The sequence below is a fragment of the Nannospalax galili genome, unplaced genomic scaffold, assembly GCF_000622305.1.
Source record: "Nannospalax galili isolate Female #2095 unplaced genomic scaffold, S.galili_v1.0 scaffold278, whole genome shotgun sequence".
In the NCBI taxonomy this organism is placed as follows: Eukaryota; Metazoa; Chordata; class Mammalia; order Rodentia; family Spalacidae; genus Nannospalax; species Nannospalax galili.
The window spans coordinates 12,445,937-12,468,003 of record NW_008347536.1 but is presented as its reverse complement, the minus strand read 5'-3'; the positions used below and the strand labels follow the sequence as shown (position 1 = coordinate 12,468,003).

General features: G+C 41.0%; 1 protein-coding gene across 3 annotated transcripts in view; it reads right to left on the bottom strand.

Moving 5' to 3' along the window:
• Positions 1–9,568: 9,568 nt before the first annotated feature.
• The window catches only part of Pak1 (p21 (RAC1) activated kinase 1), a 167,667-nt gene continuing 155,168 nt past the window's right edge, over positions 9,569–22,067 (bottom strand). For all 3 annotated transcript variants that reach the window (XM_029568828.1, XM_029568829.1, XM_008844210.3), the window contains exons 12-15: positions 18,487–18,586; positions 16,792–16,988; positions 14,072–14,209; positions 9,569–10,852 (exon numbers count right to left, since the gene is read on the bottom strand). In XM_029568828.1, the coding sequence (XP_029424688.1) occupies positions 10,766–10,852; positions 14,072–14,209; positions 16,792–16,988; positions 18,487–18,586 (522 nt within the window). In that variant the 3' untranslated portion in view covers positions 9,569–10,765. The remainder of the gene's footprint in view (positions 10,853–14,071; positions 14,210–16,791; positions 16,989–18,486; positions 18,587–22,067) is intronic.

The following is a 22,067-nucleotide window of genomic DNA, read 5'->3' as shown; positions in this document are numbered from 1 at the left end:
ATGACAAAGTCTAAAGCCATTCTTGACACTTACTTTTCTTTTACAATCTGTCAAATGACCAAATTCTGCTTACCATAATATTTTTTGTCCACTTCTATCCATTTCATCTATTCATTCTCTTGTATTTCAACACATGCTAGGCCCCTAATCTTCTCAATGTGCACAAACCAGTTATATTAAGATATTTAATCTCATTACCTAAACGCTTCCAAAACCTTTGAGCAGACAGATCTTTTTAAAACACAACTCTGTGTTTAAAATGTATTCCTCAGGTCAAAGTTTAATCTTGTTAGATCCTGCCTTTTTTCTCCTTCCTTATCTCCCCTTTCCTCTATTCCCATTTATATCGAATCCCCAGCAAAGTCAGCCCTTTTGAACTGCTCCCTTAGGCTGTCATGTGTCTTTACTCTGGCTGTCCTTACTGCCAAACTCACTCTCTGCTCCCAGCTTTTACCTGGCTAACTCTTAATGTGAGACTCGGCTCAGGAAGCCTTCACTATTTTTTGTCAGCAGACTCAGTGAATACTCCATCCTGAGTGTCCTCTATGTCTTGGCAAATAAACTGGTTTATTGCTATATTGATAATTACTTATTTTGGCTTGTTGAGGTTTTGTAATCTTGTTGATGGATAGACTACTCATTTTTTTTACTACTAATGCCATCTAAAATGTCTGGCAGGTGTGCTGGTTAGCTTCAGTTGTCAACTCAACAGGACTGGGAAGAGAGAACATCAACAGAGGAATTTCTTCTGTCAGATTAGCCAGTAGCCATGACTGTAGAGCATAGAGGGACAAGCCCACTGTGGCCAATACCATCCCTGGAAATGTGAACTTGAGCTGTATAAGAAAGGTAGCAGAGCCAGCCAGAGAAGCAAGCCAGTAAGCAGCATTCTTCCAGTGGTTTCTGCTTCAGACTTTCCCTGCCCCACCAGGCAGGCAATTCTGCCCTGCTTGAGTTCTTGCCTTGGCTCCTCTAAATGATGGGCTATAATCTGTAAGCCAAATAATTCATTTCCTCCCCAAGTTAGTTTTGATCAGTTTGTTTTGTTGTTGTTGCTGTTTTTTTATTTTTATTTGTATTTTATGTGTATGAGTGTTTTGCCTGCACGTAAGTGCATCACATGCATGCAGTGCCCGCAGAGGCCAGAAGAGGGCATTGGATCCCCTGGAACTGGAGTTAGAGATGGTTGTAGGCCACCATGTGGGTGCTGGGAACTGAACCTGGGTCCTCTGCAAGAGCAGCAAGTGCTTGTAACTGCTGAGCCATCTCTCTAGTCCCTTGTTCAGTGTTTTATCACAGTAACAGAAACCAAACTAGAACAGCAAGCATCAGTTAATTGGTTGGTTAAATAAATGCCTAGAAGATTCAGACCACCAACCCTTAAACTTAATGCAGTGGCTGCATCTTTTCTGTCTGAGCTGAATTCTGTTGCCTTGTAGTAACCAGGTATTGAATCTGCCCACCTGGTTACAGAATGTTGTTAGTGTAGATTAAGAAATGAGATTTAAGCCTTGAAATATTTACCCTCCTTTTCCTCAATCCCATTCCTGAAATCCTCACTTAGCCCTTGATGCAGCAGGACTAAGTGTTGACAACCAAAGGTTAGATAGCAAAGGTTAAGCAATTTTGGGGCTGGAAAGATGGCCTAGTGGTTAAGAGCACTGGTTACTCTTGCAGAGGAGGACCTGGGTTTGATTCCCAGCACCCACATGGCAGATAAAAACTGTCCATAACTCCAGTTTCAGGTGATCTGATGCCCTCTTCTGACCTCTGCAGTCACTGCATGACACAGGTGCACTTACATGCAGGCAATACACTCATATACATAGAATAAAAATAATAAATTTTAAAAAATGTTTTTGTTTTTTTTTTAAAAAAAGGGTTAAGCAAGCCAGGCATGGTGACACACGCTTTTAATCCCAGCACTTGGGAGGCAGAGGCAGGGGGATCTCTGTGAGTTCAAGGCCAGCCTGGTCTATATAGCGAGTTCCAGGACAACTGGGGCTACAGGAGACGCTGTTTCAAAAAAAAAAAAAAGGGTTAAGCAGCCGGTGTGTGCCTTTAATATCTGGTTTTAAAGGTTCATAGTCAAACAAGACAAACAAAACATTCAATAACAGATTAAGGGCCTGGAGAGATGGTTCAGAGGTTAAGAGCACTGGCTGCTCTTGCAGAGGACCCAGGTTCGGTTGCACCACACATGGTGGCTAACAACCATCCACAACTCCAGTTCCAGGGGATCTGACGCCTCTTCTGGCCTCTGTGGGCACTGCACGTATGTGGTACACTTATATACATACAGGTGAAACACTTATACACATAAAATACAAATAAATTAAAAAAAATTTTTATGGGGCTGGAGAGATGGCTCAGTGGTTAAGAGCACTGACTGCTCTTGCAGAGGACCTGGGTTCGAGTTACAGCACCCACATGGCGGCTACGAACCATCCTTAACTTCAGTTCCAGGGGAAATCGAAGCCCACTTCTGACGTCTGCGGCATTGCACGACACAGGTGCATACATACATACATACATACATACATACATACATGCGGGCAATACACTCATACACATAAAATAAAAATAATAAAATATTTTTTAAAATTTGTATGAGAGAAAATGTTTTTGGTTTTGTTTTTACATTTTGGTTTTGTTTTATTATTTTTTAGTTATTTGTGTGTGTACATGTGGTTGCCATGGTGTACATATGTAGGTCAGAGGACAATTTGTGGGAGTGAGTTCTCTCCTTCCACCATGTGAGTTCTAGGGATTGAACTCAAGTCATCAGGCTTGGTGGCAAGCACCTCTACCCACTGAGACATCTTGCTGGTCTTGGAGAAACATTTTTAAAAACAACAACAAAAAATCTTCAAAATTACAGATTACAGACTTTCAAAGTCTGCTATTCATTTCTTAAAAACCCCAGCTTCTTAGCTCAGCAGAGTGGTACATGCCTTTAATCCCAGCACTCTAGAGGCAGAGGCAGGTAATCTCTGAGTTTTGAGGCCAGCCTGGTCCACATAGCGAGTTTCAGGCCAGCTGGGGCTACAGGGAGACCCTATCTCAAAACACACACACAAAAAAAAACTAAAACTAAAACAAAACAAACCACCTCCAGCTTCTTTAGAGTCCCTAATCCAACAGTTTCTTTAGGGAACAAACTAACCTCAGATCAAGTTTGTTCTAGTGATCACTGTTACACTATCCTTTTTCCTTTCATTTATTTATTTATCTAGGCAGTTCTGAGGACTAAACTCAAGGTGCCTGCACATATATGTTAAACAAGTACTTTACCACTGAGCTATATCCCAGCCTGTAACTATCCTCTTCAAGAATTCTGCTAAAGATATAACAAAAGTTTTCAGTTTCTTATTGTCCGTAAGGCCTACCTATTTCAAATATTCGGTAGACATAATCATTCATGCAAATATAAAGACACATTTAAATATCTAGAGTGGCATATTCCCCTTGGCTTAGATTTCTTAGGCAAATATATGTTGGTAATGTCGGAAAAATACAGCCAGTCCCTAAGTTCCCTACAGTCTGAAGCTGTGTATAATAGTTTTTCCAAACACTTGTAACTTTCTCATTATTCTAAGAGCAGTTTTATTACTCAGTCTAGGACTGAAAAATGAACAGTCAAAGGCTGTTTAAAGTGGCATTTATCTAAATCTACAAAATGAGAAAGGGGACATGAAGGAAGAAATAAATCATTGGGCACATATGCCACCTGTCTCATGCCAGTTTCTCATTTCGGTTTCTTGGCAGCATGCTGAGGCTTGGTGCCAGACCCTAATCACCCAAACAGCAGCAATGCACAAAGCTCAAACTTGGAATAACTTTTGGTAAATGCTTTATTTAGTGTGTGTAATGTTCCTGTTTGACAAGCATCCCTTTTATTAAAAGCAAAACAAAGTCAACACTTTATTTTTATGTTGTTTATTGTGTGCGTGTACACATGTATGTGCACATGTGCTTAGAAGACAACTTGTGGGAGTTGGTTCTCTTCTACCGCCTGTCAGATCTAAGGATGGAATTCAAGTCATCAAGCCATAACAACTGCCGTTACTCACTGGCTGCCAAATCTCCCTTTATTCATTCATGTGTATGTTATATGTGAGTGCATGCTACATGTGTAGATGCCAAAGGAGGCCAGAAGAGGGTGTTGGATCCCCTGGAGCTAGAGTTACAGGTAGCTCTGATCCCTGTGATGTGGGGTGCTGGGAACTGAGCTCAGGTCCTCTGGGTGAGAAGGAAGAGCTGTTAACCACTGAGCTATCTCTCTAGCTCCCCCTCCCCGTTTCCTTTTAAATGAAAGGTTACTAAAAACCAATTCTTGGCTTTTAGCACTACCCTAATAAAGGAAATTGAACTACAAGTCTAAAAGAGATGAAATACTGTTAGGTCTTTTATCCTTTCAACAACAGGAAAATTAACAACGCAGTCTTTTAAAATTTTGATTATTTTTATTTTATGTGTATGTGTGCATTGCCTGCATGTAGGTAAGTTGCACCTGTGTTGTGCAATGCCCGCAGAGGTCAGAAGAGGCTGTCAGATCCCCTGAAACTGGAGTTACGGACAGTTGTTAACTACCATGTGGGTGCTAGGATTCAAACCCGGGTCTTCTGAAAGAACAACCAGTGTTTTAACCGCTGAGCCATCTCTCCAGCCCTCAGTTTTGTTTTTTTTAAAACAGTCTTGTCAAGCAGCCTCAATCAGATACAATTTGTGTTATTATTTTAGTTTGGTTTTTGAGAAAGCATATCATAATTTAGCCCACGGTGTTCTCCAACTTGTGATCTTCCTGCTTCTGCCTCCCAAGTTGGGATTACAGATCTAAACCACCAACCCCAACCAAATACAAGTTTTTAATCAATATTTAAAGATTGTTAATTTTATGATCAGAAACCAGTATTGGCCCAAATGTTAAAGTACAACTTAGACTCCCAGGTACTGATTATTTTCTAAGACTCCTATTTTTGTGCCAATCAAAGTTAGAGTTAGCATAAAGTCTCTTGACAAACCAGGTTAATTTCAAACATTACAAAATAGAACTGCATTTGCTATGTTCCAGATATTGTACCAAAAGTTTTGTAAATATTATTTCCCCAGAAACTTACAAGTTGAAGCTGTTATTATACCCATTTTACAGATCCAGAAGTTGAGGCTCAAGTAGTTTAAGTGGCTTCTCCAAGGGCATATATATTTTGGCAAAGTCAAACAGTCCATTCGATTCCAATCACATTATGCTACTTATTTCCTCTAAACTTTTGCTGTCTAGTGTGAAAAGAAATTCTACCACCCACCTGTAAGCCAGGGAAAGGACTCCAGGCACCATGTGAAATCACATGCCCAAATAACCAGACTATACTCTGATAAGATAGTCTGAGCATAAAAATCCAGCTATGACATGGCCAGACTTTGGACCTACAGAAACTGTTATTGTATTTGGTTCCCCCTACAGTTATCTATCAACTGAAGGTTGAGTTAGCTATCTTGACTACTTAAATGGGAACACTGACATGCCTGGCCTCGGGACTCCCAGTTCTTAGGCCTATACACTCAAGACTACAATCTACTCCATTATTTCTCTGGCCTCAGACCTTCACACCATTTCAACAGTTTTCTGGATGTCCAGCTTGCAGACAGCAGCCTATGAAACCGAGTCACCACAATATGAGCCAATACTTTATACTAAATCTCTTTATTAATCTATACCTCACTTAGCCCACCACCTTAGGCCTTCCTAATCTTTGCTTCAGTTTATCTGCAGCAGGTAACACCTGTGGCATTTCTAAGTAACAGTACAGTTAAGCCTTAATAAAGAACAGCCTAGGGACTGGAGAGATGGCTCAGCAGTTAAGAGTACTGGTTGCTCTTGCAAAGGACCCAGATTCAGTTCCCAGCCCAACATGGTGGCTAACAACCATCCAAAATGCCAGTTCCAGGGTATCCAGCACCCTCTTCTGACCTCCACAGGCACTGCATGACACAGGTACCCTTATATGCCTTATATGCAGGCAACACACTCATACACATAAAATAAAAATATTTTAAAAAATGAAGATACAGCCTCTTCAGAAAAAAATGAAGATACAGACTCTTAGCATTCATAAGACCAAGAGTGAACCAGAACCGTTGAGCACCCATTCTGTCAGATGTCTTTTGCAACTGTGCTCCTCAGCCAGACTTCACTCATTCTTTCACTGGCACAGTATCTCCAGCATAAATTGAGGAAGCAGAAGTCAGGACCCACCCTTACTCATGAGAATCTTGCCCTTTGATCCCTAGGCCTAGACTATCACAACACACTATAACAAAAAACAGATTTCTCTCATTGTTTGCAATGAGAAGAGCCCACTGCTTTCAGCCCTGGTATATGTACACACATTCATACTCTATCTTACACTATCTTGGGTAAAGGGCACGGAGGGGTCCTGAGGGACTAAGGTCATATGCCCAGGTTACCAAGAAGAGCACATGGCTCAGTGAGCTTGCTTACATTATAAAACAGTAACTTTTGGGAGGCAAGGATAGGCGAATGTCTTTAGTCCAGATTATGTCTGTATTGTAAAAGCCATTCCTATAAACATCTTAATGACACTTAGTGATGACTCGGGCTGCTAGTCACAGCCAAAGGAAGAAAGCCAAAGATTTAGTTTGCTCCACTCAGGTGAGGTCATATGTCATTCTTTACACAAAGACATGTCCATATATCAGGGTTTTCTGTTTTTGTTTTTTTTGAGACAGTCTCCCTGTAGCCCCAGCCGTCCTGGAACTTGCTATGTAGACCAGGCTGGCCTCAATCTCAGGTATGCACCACCATTCCCATTTTTTTTTCTTTTTAGTTGTTGTTTTGTGAATTTCATGAGTATTGTATATCAGGGTTTTAAAATTTATTTGATACTGGCCCAGCCTTATCTTTAATATAGCCAACTCCCTCTGCAATTCTTCCTGGTTAATTACTGCCAGAGAATTTTAAAAAGTATTTTATGTGTATGAACTTTTTTTCTGCATGTATGTAAATGTACCATGTGCACGTAATGACCTGCAGAGGTCAGAAGGTGTTGGATCCCCTGGAATTGGAGTCATGGGTTATTAGCTGCCATGTGAGTGCTGAGAATTGAACCTTCCTTTGGAAGAACAGCAAGTGTTCTTAACCACTGAGCCATCTCTCCAGCCATTACCACAGAATTCTATCCTTTAAAACCTGTACTAACCCCCACCTCTGTTCCAGATTCATAATAAACCTAGATTTTTCAAGAACTTAATCAAAGGAAATAGTAGTTCACCCTTCTCTATGGTGCAAGTCTCCTAGATGACTCTAAGGTTCTTTAAAAAAACTACTTTGGAATGTCATCCTAGTATCCCTCATTCCAAGATCTACATACAATATAACACAACACCTGATGTGGCAGGTTTTGTCCTGCAACCAGTCAGGGATGCACTCTCAATCTGTGAAGGTAGCTGACCAACTATCCTGACTCGAGGAAAATTTCCCACTGAGTCTTAGTTTGCAAATTCCTTGGTTTGTTCCATACCAATTATCAGCAAATAGGGCAGTTGATCTGGTCATAGAACACTCTAGGACTTCTGGAACCTAGTTTATTGGTAGAAATTCAGTGATAGCAGCCAACACGAAAGCTCTGATGTCCGTAGTTCCCAAACGTGACACCCCAAGAAGACTCAGTCTTGAACTGTAGAGACTGTATTTTGCATTCCTAGAATGTTCTGGCCTCTTTTCCAGAATGATTACATGCTAGGATCCAGTACTACCACATGACAAAGCACTGGCCTCTAGCTCCATTATGGCACACTAAAGAAAAACTTTCTCTAGTGTGATGAGAGCTGGGGCAGAAGCCTTACTATAGTTGTGTTTTGTGATTGGCCTGAGAGAAATCTATCAGGCTGACTGTCTTAAGCATTTGGCTATAGTCAATTATAAGACTCTGCAGAAAGCCACCTTTTCTAGAGACCAGACCCCAGGGAATTAGTCTCAAACCACTAAGAACCCTCCTCTAGAACTTACAGCGAAATAATGAATGAACTAGACCTATATACAACCACATAGATAGTTCTTAAAGACAATTTTGAGTGGGAGAGAAAACCAGCTGGAAGAATGAACTGCTGTGGAATACACATGAATGTGAATTATCAAGAAGCAAGCCTGTGACTTCATTAAAAGCAGGACAGTGCTTACCTCCTGGAGTAGGGGCTGTAATAAGAAAGGCAATGGCAAGATGGAAAGTTTTAGGGTATAGGAAGTGTTCCATTTCTTGATTTGGGTGGTGGATACATGTGCATTTATAATTATTCTTTTTAAAAATTATTTTTATGTGTATGAGTGAATTGCCTGCATGTATGTAACTGTACCCATGTCAGTCATGCAATGCCCACAGATGTGAGAAAAGGGCGTCAGATCCCCCTGGAACTGGAGTTACAGGTGGCTATTAGATGCCATGTGGGTGCTGGGATTTGAACCCTGGTCCTCTGCAAGAGCAGCCAGTGCTCTTAACTCTTGAGCCATCTCTCCAGTCCCAATATGATTATTCTTTCATCACCACAAAAGTTTTTGGCCCAGTTCTCTTAGTGTATTTTTAAAAATATTTTATTATTTTATGTGTATGAATGTATTGGCAAAATGTATGTAAGTGCACCCATGTCATGCAATGATGATGGAGATCAGAAGAGGGTGTCGGATTCCCCTGTAACTCTAGTTATAGATGGTTGTTAGCTGCCATGTGGATGCTGGGAATGGAACCTGGATCCTCTGCAAGAGCAGTCAGTGCTCCTAACTGCTGAGCCATCTCTCTAGCCCCCTTAATGTATATATTTTTAAAAAGCAAATCAAGCCCAGCGTGGTGACACATGCCTTTAATCCCAGCACTCGGGAGGCAGAGGCAGGCAGATAAAGAAAAAAAAAAGAAAAAAAAAAAAAAAAAAAAAAAAAAAAAAAAAAAAAAAGCAAATAATTGGAGCTAGAGAGATGGCTCAGTGATTAAGAGCATATACTGCTCCTTCCAGAGAACCCATGTTTGGTTCCTAGCACCCATCTCAGGCATCTTACAACCACCTGTAATGCCAGCACTAGGGGATGTGAAACCTTGTGGTCTCTGAGGGCACCTGCATTCACATGCACATACCCACACAGAGACACACATGCATACACATAATTAAAAAGAAAAATAAAATCTTTAGGGGCTGGAGAGGTTAAGAGCAGTTGTTGTTCTTGCAGAGAACCTGGGTTTGTGTCCCAGCACCCGCATGATGACTAACAACCATCTGCTAACTCCAGTTCCAGGGGATCTGATGCCCTCTCCTGGTCTCTGCAGGCACTGCAAAACATGGGTACACTTGAAACAGGCTGGCAATACATTAAAATATATTTTTTTAAATTTTAAAAATAAAATCTTTTAAAAAAGGATATATATTGAAATCTACATTGGTAAAGGAGCATCCTATCTGCAACTTACTCTCAAATAGCTCAGGAAGAGTCACCGGATTATTCATTATTGATTATTCCTATTTTCATGAATAAGGAAGGGAAGAAAGAAAGGCATACTCCAAGTAGAGTATTTTCATCTCCTTTTATTGAAGGAAATAGAAACTTGTGCTGCTAAGGCAGTGGTACCTCAGAGCATGACAAGGTAGTTGGTGGGGCTGACATGACAAGCCACAATGCTGGCCAGGCATCCTACCACAGTGGGAGAACCAAACCCACAAAGATAGGAGGGAGCAACATCCCTAACACCTAGAGTAAGCATTTCCATTCACAGAGAGCTTGGCCATGCATGTAAACAGGGTCCCCTTATGGCTGGTAGCACATCCTCTCAGGTCACCAAATCCTTCCCAAACCAACAGGTAGTCTCAGTTGGAGACCCTTTCTTCTGACTCAAGTATTCTTTCAGCTCTTGGAAGAGGCTGAGATCTTGAAACATCACCTAAGTATAGCTGGACAAGTACTTGCCCGGCCTTGCTCTAAAAGCAGCTAGATGTTTTTCTCTTGACTTCTCACACTGCTCTCACTCAACATGTGCTCTAGGAAACCTCTCAATGCTATAAACAAGGACAGAATGGGAGCAGCCACCTAGGGGATGCAGGGAATAAAAAGCTGCTACATAGCCAAGACCATTTCACTAGAAATAGCATGGGAACACTACTGGGTCACGGTTCTCCCCAACAGCTGCTAGAAGCATACACAAAGAAAAACATGGTAGTTCTCCCATGTTGGGATGAGCTGTGCCAAAGTCATGGTCCAGGAAACAGAGCCACTTAATGTCCCTGGCAGATTATCAGACCCCAGGCCATTCCCAAGCTGTTATAGTTTTCAAATATAATGAGGTGTCTGGGAAGTTTGGTCACAGAAAAGCAAGCTCTAAAGAAATTTCAACAGATTGCAAATTAATAATGCTATCAAACTATAAATTTACAGCCAAGAACTGATTGTGAGGGGTAAGGAATGGGGGTGCTCAAGATTTTGCTTTTAAGAAATAGGTTGGTTTATTCATGAAAACCCTTGCTCATAAATCACCCTCATGCCCATAGACTGGAAGGGAATTCCTTATCTGAAATGGCTCTTGCTGCATCCAGTTGCAGCTCTCTTCAGTGCTGAACACATGGTTTCCAGAGATCAAAGTATTGAGAGCACTAGATCAGGAAATGGGAGGAGCAAGGTAAGGAGAAGAGGGCCTCGGGGGCTGGAGTTTCTGAAATGAGTGTTTACTTCACAAAAGACTTGGCACAAGAGGCTGGGATGAGTGTGGTTTTAGTGATTGTTCTTGGTTGCCTCCTTTGCTGCAGCAATCAGTGGAGTGAGGCTGGAGAGGGGCTTGGCAATCTTCAGGAACTGATGCTAGAAAGGAGAAATGGAGCAAAAAACCACATGATTATTTCCCATTCTTCCTTGGCAAGCATTATAAGATGTATGGACATCTGTGTCAGATCATTCTGAAAGTGAAGGACATCTTTATTAAAACCACTTTAGTGAACCATTTCAGTACCTGCCTATAGATAAACATATATCTATCTACCTGATAATTTAAATTCCAGTTCTAGTTGTATTCCCAAGAGGAATGAGTTTTTATACCATCAGAAAACATATATAAGAATGTTCATACAAGCTTTTGGGCTTTTTGTTTTTTAACATATTTTGTGTAATGTGTATGTGTATGGGCACATGCATGCTATTGTGTGGGTATGGAGGTTGGAGGACAACTTGCTGGAGTTAATTCTCTTCTTTTATCATATGGGTCCTGGGACCGAACTCAGGTTGTCTGGCTTGACAGCAGACACCTTTACCCATCTCGCTGACCCCTTGTACAAGTTTTACTTGTAATAGTTAATAACTGTAAAGAACGCAAATGTCTAAGAAAATGGAAGAATAGTTTTATATTCATATGAAATAATACAGATTACACAGCAATAAAGATGAATAAATTATTGACACATTGACAGCGAGCTGAATTCCACAGACATTTCATTCACCTGTTGAGTGAAAGAAAAAAAAAGAGAATTCATTTTGTATGATTTAGTTTCTTCCTAGGTAAGTCTGAACTATTGAGATAAAAGAATAACTATTATCTCTGGAGAAAGTATTGGCTGATCATGATCTAGTGTTGTACTTAAGCCTCAGCTGAATAGTTGGAACCACAGGTTTGCACCACCATAGCTGGCACAGAATCCTTTGTTCTATCCTTGAGTCAACAAGCCTAATTAATCCAGTAAGTCAATAGCTTTGTCCTTTCCAAAATTATTTTCATGGGGTTCTACTTTGAGCCGTACTCTCAATTTTAAAAAAAGATTATTTAAGAGAAAGCACCATAAGAAAAGGTTATATAAAACAATTCTTTATATAACCCAGAGTCTATTAAAACAATTTTTTTTCACATTTTTGTTCTGAGGATGTGGGATGTTCCTCTCATTTGATAATAAATGTAAGAGCTACAACATTTCTTTTTTTGAGTAAATGTGATGTTTAACTATTCATTTAACACATCTGATTTTTCTATCACACTTATAATCCTTTTGATTAGTTTATTATATATGTACAGACACACAGAGACATATACACAAATATTCTTTGCTGAAAGAATCTCATCTTATATATTTCTGTCCATATATGTGCTCTCACAGTAGAAAAAGATATGAAAATAAAGCCTTGGTTTTGCCTATTTACCATGTACACTGACAAGTTAAAGAGCCACAATTATGAGGTCACATTACTACAAGTCTTCTCGGAGGTGAGAGTCGTATATGCTGACACTCAACCAGGAGGCTTCACTTTCCTTCTCTACAAAGAAAACTAGGTAAGCCCCATAAACCTTCCAGTTCTGACACTGTTTGAGCCTAGAAAAGCAGTACACAGGCTTGTACCACCTGTGCAGTGGAAAGCAAAACAGAGAGAGTAGAATCTCGGATCCTGTATTTGTTGGCTGTCTAATCATGGAAGTTATAAAACCTCTATTTCCTTACCTGTAAAAATGGGAATAACCAATCTTTTAACTCACAAAATTTCTGTGAAGAATATGTAGGTATATATATATATATATATATGTGCTTAATATCAGAATGTGGTAAAGCTTCAATACACACATACACACACACATATAATGCATTTATTACTAGTAGCACTGCTGTAATAGGAGGAAAACTCTAGAGGTCACTAACCTTTAAATGGCTACAATTTGGTACCTAATTAAGAATAGTATTTTCAACAGTCATAGGCTTAGCATAGTATTTATACATTTCCCAATGCCTATGGCTTCCAGCACACAAGCCAAATAAAAGACAAAAAGATCCTTTATTTTACCATCTGTTATAAGGAGTCTTTTAGTTCCAAAGGATCCTACAGATTATTGCTTACACTTGGCAGGCCCTGGATTTCATACCTAATAGGACAGTGCTCCACCAGTAGCCTCAGTAACAAACAGAAGTGAAAAATGCATGTAAAAAAAACATCTCTATTCCATTTTATAAATGTTTTCTGGGCACTATTTCTGAGTCAGGTCCCTATATAAGAGGAAACCCAGATATTAATAAGAGAGTAGTAAAGATAGAGGTATTCATAAGTAACTAATACAAGGTAGTGTGCTAGGTCCGGCCTGCCCTGCTCAGTCACTCTCTGGTCTGGTGACACATAGTAACTGATAAATCTGCAGGCACGCACTGTTACCTCCACAAACCTGCACGTGATATTCACTATTAAATCACCAGTGGGCAGTACAGTAAAATGACACAGAAATAAGAAATTGCATTGAAACATAAATGCCCAATACAAATGATGAGGCTTGCTAAAGGCAGTTTTTACAATCATATAAAGTAATTTAAGCTGTGATTTCAGGATTAAGTAGGTGGTACTTTTTCTTCTTTTTTTGAGACAGGGTCTATCCTATAGTCCCACCTGGCCTGAAACTCTCTCTGTCTGTAGATCAGGCTGGCCTCAATCTCACAGTGATCTGCCTGCTTCCGCTCCTGAGAGCTGAGACTAAAGGTAGGGACCACCACACCTAGTTTAGGTGGCACTTTTTATAAAAGGCTTGGTAAACCAACTCCGGGTTTCCCGACACCCTTGCAGAATCTCACTCCAGACAAGCAGACTATCCTTGCAATGATAGTCCGAGGTTTGCAAACCCGAGGTTTGCAGTGATGAAACAGTGAAGACTTTGGAAGCTGCACTATCCCCAAACTGATGGTCCTTAGTATTGCCTCCACTTATCCCTATCACATTTTACCTGTGCCAAGATTAAACTCCTCAGAGAGCTACTTCTTGAGACTCAAACTCTATCAGACTAATTTGGGCAAAACAAAGGAAGCCCAAAAGACAGAAAATGTTCAACAGGAGCTCAGAAAGTAGATTGTTGGCTGAGCCTAGGAGGATGTGTAAAGTTTAAATGGTTTGAGGAAGAAGCAAGGGACAACTATAAGCAAAGGTCCAGGGGTGAAGATCATGGAGCTAGGTCTACAGAGTGTAGGAGACTGTAGGAGAGAAGCATAGCCCTATAACCAACCTCATGAACACAAAGGAGGTACCAAAGGCTTGGTTAGTGCCTCCATGAATTAGAGGGACAGTTACCTGCAGTAGCTCTTTGGCTGAACCCCTCTTCTCCACATCCATCTCAAGACAGCGGTTCAAAAAGTCCCGGAAAATAGCCGACAGCTTCTCTGGGTTCTGCAGCTCTGGGGTCCCGTTGGTGGCAATGAGGTACAAGGCCTGGCAAGTAAATGGAGAATCATCTTGAGCTCCCATTGAGCCTGTCTCTTGGTTCTCAGACATGCCCTCTGAAATACAGCCAGCTGCTATATGCTCTAAGACAGAAAGAAACAGCTGTGATGTTCTGGTAAGAATATAACCTAAGGATCAGGCATAGCATTTCAAGGCCAAGTGACCATCTGTATGCCACCAAACTTCTACCTTCTTTGCTAATAAAATAATGCTCCATGTCTGTAAAAATAAAGTGAGTATATTTGGAAAGCACTTTGTAAATTTACGACATGTTACAAACCTAAGGGTTTAATGTTTTTCTTGATTACAGATCTAAAGTGTTTATTATTCACTTAGCCTGATGAGTTAAACATTTCAGCTACTGGCAGAAATTGCTCCTGCTGCCTTCACTGAACTCAGTCACCCAAGAAGACTATAAAAAGGAATGTTTGGTTAGGCAGCAAACTGTTTCATGCGTGCTTTCCTGCCCCTTAACATGAAGCATCTCTTAGGGAAAATAAAGAAAAATATAGTAATAGAAAACCTTTACAAAAGCACTAAGAACTTTAATTCAAAAGGTGCTTACATAGCATTGGCTCATTTTTAAAAAAATATATTATTTTCATTTTATGTGTATGAGTGTATTACCTGCATGTATGTAAGTGCACCCATGTAGTGTGATGCCCATGAGGTCAGAAGAGGGTGTCCCTGGAACTGGAGTCACAGATGGTTGTTAGCCACCATGTGGGTGCTAGGAATCAAATCTGGGTTCTCTACAAGAGCAGCCAGTGCTCTTAACCTCTAAGTCATCCCTCCAGCGCTGCATTAGCTCATTTTTAATGGCCATAGTAACTCTGGGTTACAGGCAGGATAAGTACAATATCCCTATTCCACAGATAAGTTATTCCCCACATAAGGTTATATACTTCCAATCACACTGTTCATGAGTGCATGTACTAAATCTAATCCCAGTCTTAATTCCATCACAACACCCTGATCATCACCTTCATATGTAGACAGAGAAGGACGTATTATTTATGGTTTCTGAGGACAAACAGCAGAAACTAGAGAAGACAGTTTAATTTTAAGACACTACTGATTCCACTTTCTTTAATATCCAATTCATCTTGTCGGCTACCCTGCAAGACGCTTCCTTCCTATTTCCCACAGAGGCAGCCAACATGATTAACTGAAGATAAATTGTATCCTATTACTCTCTAGCTGAAAACTCTAAAATTCTTCCCAACTCTGCAAATCGAAGTCAAGTTCCCACAATGGCCCACAGGTCTGAGCTGCTGGCCCTCTCCTCTTCCTGACCACTCTATTCCCTTCTCTCACTTCAAGGAAACAGGAAAACACAACAAGTAAAACTCATCAAATTCTTGATACCTGGAAACTCCTGCCTGCGCCCAGTCTCAGGGCTTACTCTTTTCTTCTTTCATGTTTCTGCTGAAACTCATAGGAGAAACTTCCCTCTCTACTCTAAATGAAACCTTCATTACATACTCAATCCCTTATTCTGCATTTCCCATAGCAATTTACCATCTGTTACTATTAATAATTTGGTTTTATTATCAGAACAATTTCTTGCATGATAGGAACTCAACCATTATATAAAGGAGTGCTTTTTAATACCCCCCAGCAGTGCTGAGTTTTGAACCTAAGAACCTGCATAATCTAGGCAAGCCCTCTACAAATTAACTATATCCCCTCATTTATATTTGTGATGGTTTGAATGAAAATATCCCCCATAGACTCCAAGTATTTGGACATTTTGTCCCCAGATGATGGTGCTGTTTTGGGAGGTTTTAGAAGGTGAGGCTATCCTGGAGGAAGCACGTCACTGGGAGTGGGCTTAGAGAGTTCTTAAGTCTTGCCAGATCTCCAGTCGCTCTCTTGCTTCCTGTGCCTGCACGATGGTGTGAGAGCTTAGCTTCTGTTGCTCCTGCTCCAGCCACCTCTGCCACCATGCCTCCCCACCAAGACGGACTGTAATTCCCCTGGAACCGTAAGCGCAAATAAATTCTTCCTTCTATAAATTGCTTGGGTCAGTGTTTCTATCACAGCAACAGAAAAGTGACTAATACAATATTTTAAACTCAACAGACTTTGGGGTTTGAGGGTTGTTTTGTGTGGTTTTAAATTTTTATTTAGGACAATTTACAATAGTCAGTTTTTCCTTTCACCACGTCGCAGGGATTGAACTCAGGTTGTTAGGTTCAGTGGCAAGTACTTTAACCCACTGAGCCATCTCACCAGCCCCAGGGCTTCACTGTATCACCCAGGCTAGCCTCAAACTGGCAATCTTTCTACCTTAGTCTCCTCAGTTCTAGGGCTACAAGCATGTGTCACTATGCCCAGCCATGGAGAGAGAGAGAGGGGAGAGAGAGAGAGAGAGAGAGAGAGAGAGAGAGAGAGGAGAGAGAGAGGAGAGAAAGAGAGAGAGACACAGACACAGAGAGAGACAGAGACAGAGAAAGAGAGAGAAGGAGAGAGAAAGAGAGAGAGAGAGAGAGGAGCTCTGTCTTAGTTCAATTTTCTGGGTTTAGAAACAACAGCCCAAATAATTTGAGAAGATTAGGAACACTTACTCTCAAAGGGTTTTCATTGAGGTATGGGGGCTCCCCCTCAATCATTTCAATGGCCATGATGCCCAGAGACCAGATGTCAACCTTGGGTCCATAGGCCTTCCGCGTCACAACCTCGGGTGCCATCCAATATGGAGTTCCTACCATGGTGCTCCGTTTGCTCTGCTCTGGCGTGATCTGTGCACAGAATCCAAAGTCAGCTGGAAAAGAGAGGGAAAAGATAGACATTTAGGTTATTCCATCAATAAGCTATGCACCTACACACAGGTACCAAGCTTTGCCAGTCTCACTAAAGCAGGAGTCACTTGACTGTATCCCTTCATGCCCAGCTCCTTGTCTTTCTTGCTCAACCCTGAAGAGAATATATAAGGAACACTACCTCTTACCTCCCACCTTCTCCTCAAAACAATGGGTGAAGGCATTAAAGTCCAAACAGGCTACTTGGGCCTTGACTGCTTGACCCAGTTTTGCTTTATTTATTTTTTAAATTTATCTTTATTTTGTGAGTATGAGTGTTTTGCCTGCATGTATGTAAGTGCATCCATGAGTGTAGTGCCCACATAGGGCATCGGATTCCCTAGAAATAGAGAGGGCTCCCTGAGAACTAGTGGCTACTGGGAAAGGAACCTGGGTCCTCTGCAAGAGTACCAGGGCTCTTAACCACTGAGCTGTCTCACCAGCCCACCCACCCCCTTTTTCAGTTTTGCTTTATTCTTAAGAAACATTCTCATACTTCAGAATCTTGCAATTAATTCCTTCTCTTATTCCCTGGGCAAAAGTCCCTGAATTAAATCCTAATCATCAACACTTTGGCCTGGTCCTGCTTTTATCAGTTCCTCAACCTGTGCCAACAGTCCCCTCATAAATGACCCCACCCACTTGTAACATAGCCTGCTTGTCTAGGCAACTGGCTTCATACCTTTGTACAAAATGTCCTACCTATAGTTCTTTTACATTATATTGCAACTATAGATATTTTGTTTTAGTTTTTTTGACAGGGTCTCCCTAGCCCCAGCCTGTTTGGAACTCACTATGTAGACCAGGCTGGCCTCAATCTCAGAGATCTGCCTGCCTCTATCTCTGCCTCCCGAGTGCTCAGATTAAAGGAATGCACCACCACATCCAGTGTTATAGGTTTATTTAAGTCAGTAAGGCCTTGATAGCAAAGACTAATTTGTACCTTTAAAGGGGCTGGCATGTAATAGGCATAAACAGTTGCTGAATAAATAACTGAAAGAATTAAGTTACATAAAACTTTTTTCTAGTATATAACAAGCCTCTTACACTACACTATCATAGGGCCTAGCACAGAGTAGGCACAGGAAAGAAAAAAAAGGTTTTACTGTTTAAAATAATGAAAAAGCCAGGCATGGTGGGGAGGCAGAGGCAGGTGAACCTCTGTGAGATCCTGACCATCCTGTTCTACATAGTGAGTTCCAGGACAGCTGGGGCTACAGGGAGACCCTGTCTCAAAACAACAACAACAACAAAAACAAAAAACAAATGAAAAAACCCCAAAAGAACCAAATAAAATAATGGAAAAAATAATGAAAAGACACTCTAAGATAACACTAAGGACTGTAAAGAGCCTGCAGAATCCTATGAAGTGATAAAGTCTGCTTGGTGAGTGTTGTAGTTCTATTATATGATTGTTGCTCACAGAAGACAGAGTCCCACATTCCTAAGACTCTTACTTACTTAACTTGACAGAGCCATCCATTCCTAGCAGAATATTGTCACTCTTGATGTCTCTGTGAATGACTTGGTTTGAATGCAGGAACTCCAAAGCCTGTAGACACTGTTGAAGTCACGTGGGCAGAAAGAGAAGAAAGGAACATATAATACAGATGACCAACACTAATCGAACCTCCTCCTTTTAAGATAAAGGAGGTACAAAGCCCAAGAATAAAAGGGCTTGCCACACAGAAGAGGCAGAGCCAGCTCTATTAACCAAGTGTTCTATGTCCTAGCTAAGCATTCCTTGAAAAGTTCATGTGGCTCACACCACCTGTAACTCCAACTCCAGGGCATCCAATGTGCCGGCCTCTGCAGGCACCCACATACATGTGCACATACCACCCCCAATATTTTAAATTGTAATTAATTTAAACACTCCATGCTACTTTTCATCTTGGGATTTTCCTTTAAGCAGAAGTATTCTACCAATCTCTCTCCATGTCTGGGAAAGTAGACACATGGAAGAGATATTAGAAGTAGCAAGTTAACAGACAATCTTATTTTGGCAAGGAGATAGTTTGAACTACTTAGGATGTATTGAATTTGACATGTCTGAGACACATGAAGACAATTGAGATATTTACAAGTCATTTGCAAAAAGGAATTTTTGTTTTGGCAGATGAAACTATGGCCTCAAATATACTAAGCATATGCTCTTATCACTGAACCACACTGCCAGCCAAGCCAGGTTAGGTTTTAGGAATGACTGAAACTGGCAAAAGAAATCCCCTATACTTAAGAGGCAGAATGAGTGACAAAGAAAGTGATGGTATAATTAAAATGCCTGGTTCTGACCGCCACACTGGCAAGGTAGCACACATGTGCCCACATACATGCCTACACACATACATGCACACACACACACACGCACACATAAATGTAAAAAAAATAATAAAGAAATATAAGCAATATCCCAAAAAATAAAAGAAAAATATCTGGTTCTGCCATCAGGCTAGATAAACCACTTTCTCTGGCATACTATTGTCTCACCTATCATGGGGATCAGATGAGATTATCCTGGCTTTTCTACTAAATTCAGTAGTTTGAGTTCATTGACACAAAGCTAAATTTTAAGAAGCTTCTACCAATTAAAATCACTGCAGTTGCAAGCCAGCAGGACAATACTATTTGAATGGTCCTAATTTATTTTTTAAATATATTTTTTAAATACTTTATTATTTTTATCTTATGTGTATGTGTGTGTTGCCTGCATGTAGGTAAGTGCACTCATGTCATGCAATGCCTGTGGAGGACAGAAGAAGCCTTCAGATCCCCTGGAACTGGAGTTATAGACAGTTGTTAGCTACTTTTGGGTCTGGGACTTGAACCCAGGTTTTCTGCAAGAACGGTCAGTGTTCTTAACCGAGGAGTCATCTCTCCAGCTCCCTGAATGGTCCTAATTTAATACTTAGCTTTTAAAGAACATAGTAGCAACTAAATTAAGAACAAACCAATATCCACATGACCTGGGTGGGTCTATGTATATATGTACGCATTTAGACATGGTCTCTCGGTAACTGGCCTGCTAGAAATGAAGACATTCTAAAGAGAAACTTGTGTTTTTCAATCTGACTATAAGACTATTGTAACAACAGATCTCAAAGGAAGGAGAATCTCCCCAGGAATCTCATGCTGGGAGAAGGAAAGGCTTCAGTCAGGGTAGAAACTCCAGAAAGGGATTTCACAGTTCTGACAACTTGTCATATCATAGAGATTGAAGGCCAGACAATGATGGATCAATGGTGGGCAGGACCACACCTTGAGAGGGATTGCTTAGAAATGCATTTTCTTGGTTCTCTAAACTTTAATCTTTCAAGACCCCCAAACAGACTTGGAGTGGGTCCCTGCATCTTTGTCCCTCTTTCCAATGTGGCCACATTGAATAAATCTTTTTCCTGCTTTCCACTATTAAGTCGACTCTTTTAATTCACTTACTGAGGATGGATGGCCAAACCTGGCTTGGGGTACAAGCTATAACCCCCAAATTCAGTAACACTGGTAGATAGTGCAGGCTGGCCTTAAATTTGTGACCCTCTAGACTCAGCCTCTGCAAGGCTTCAATGAGGAGGCAGATTCAAGTGAGGTGGTGTTGGGGTGTATGGACTTGGAGAAATTGCCCCAGTACTGATAACTCCAAAAGGTAAGACTGCCAGGTTCCATGTGCTCTCCCATCAGCCTGTGATGATAATCTTCAACTGCTTACCCCTAATACTGTGGCTGTGACATCAGCATTTCTGCTCCCCATTCCTGGACTTGTTACAGGCATACAGAAAGAAGTTGCAAAAATGACCTGTTTTTCAGTAAAACCACCAATATAACTGCTGGGACAGTGGGGAAGATCACTTAGGAGCTGGGAGATCTTTGAGTTGCTGTGCTACAAAGCTGGGCTACCATAGGCTATCTGCTTTTAAAAAAACACTTGGGCTGTGAGCATTTCCTGCATGTGTTGCTTTACTATTTTGATTATTCTCATCAAATAAACAGCAAGTATGCTGATGTCTCAAGGATGAGGTTGCTAAAATTTTTCTTTTTCTTTTTGTCTTTTTGAGACAGGGTCTCCCTGTAGCCCCAGCTGGCCTGGAACTGGCTATATAGACCAGGCTGGCCTCAAACTCCCAGAGATCTGCATGCCTCTGCCTCCCAAGTGCTGGGACCAAAGGCATGTGCTACCATGCCTGGCGAGGTTACTAAAATTTCTATGAGCTCTGTTCAATAGCCTTTGTGGTTACACTTGTTTGTACTTTTTCTTGACCATATAGTGGTTATTGTCCTGTTTCTTGTTTATGGACCTGTGTTGCTTCAAATCACTACGTAGGCTGTATATCAAATACTGGCTTTAGTATTAGCCTATATTCTTTTTGAGGAACTAGAAAAACAAAAAGGCGGAAATGAGCCAGACATGGTGGTGCATGCCTTTAGTCCCAGCACCTGGGAGGCAGAGGCACGTGGATCTCTGTGAGTTCAAGGCCAGCCTAGTCTACACAGTGAGTTCCAGGACTGCTGGAGCTACAAGGAAACCTTGTTTCAAAAACACCAAAAAAAGAAAAAAAAAAAAAGAAAGAAAGAAAAGGGGAGACAAAGGGACTGTGAAGTAGTGTTCCTCTGACTTTAAAAATATCCTTGGTGAATTAAACTGAACCTTGAGCATGTATGTCTGGAGAGCCTTGTATCTCATGAGAAAGTTTATGTAAGAATGCCTGCTGGGGAGTTATCTCCAGAATGCCAGTGCTCCCCTACTTTTTCAGGAGACACTTTGATCTCCCAAGAAGGCATACCATGGCAATAATGCTATCTTGCTCATTATATTTTGCCGAACTGCTATATTCTCGCTCCTTTATTATTGTTCACTGTTCTGTAAACATTCAGTTGTAGCTCTAATGAGTATGAGAATGAAAGCACAGCTGCTGATTCAATCAGAGCTCAGGTGCACGGAAGCCCTGGGCCCCTTGGTTTATTTCCAGTTATGTGGTAATCCATTCAGGTCCCATGGCTGCCTACAGTGGCCACAAGATGGATTACTGGGTGTAAGAAAACATGAAATA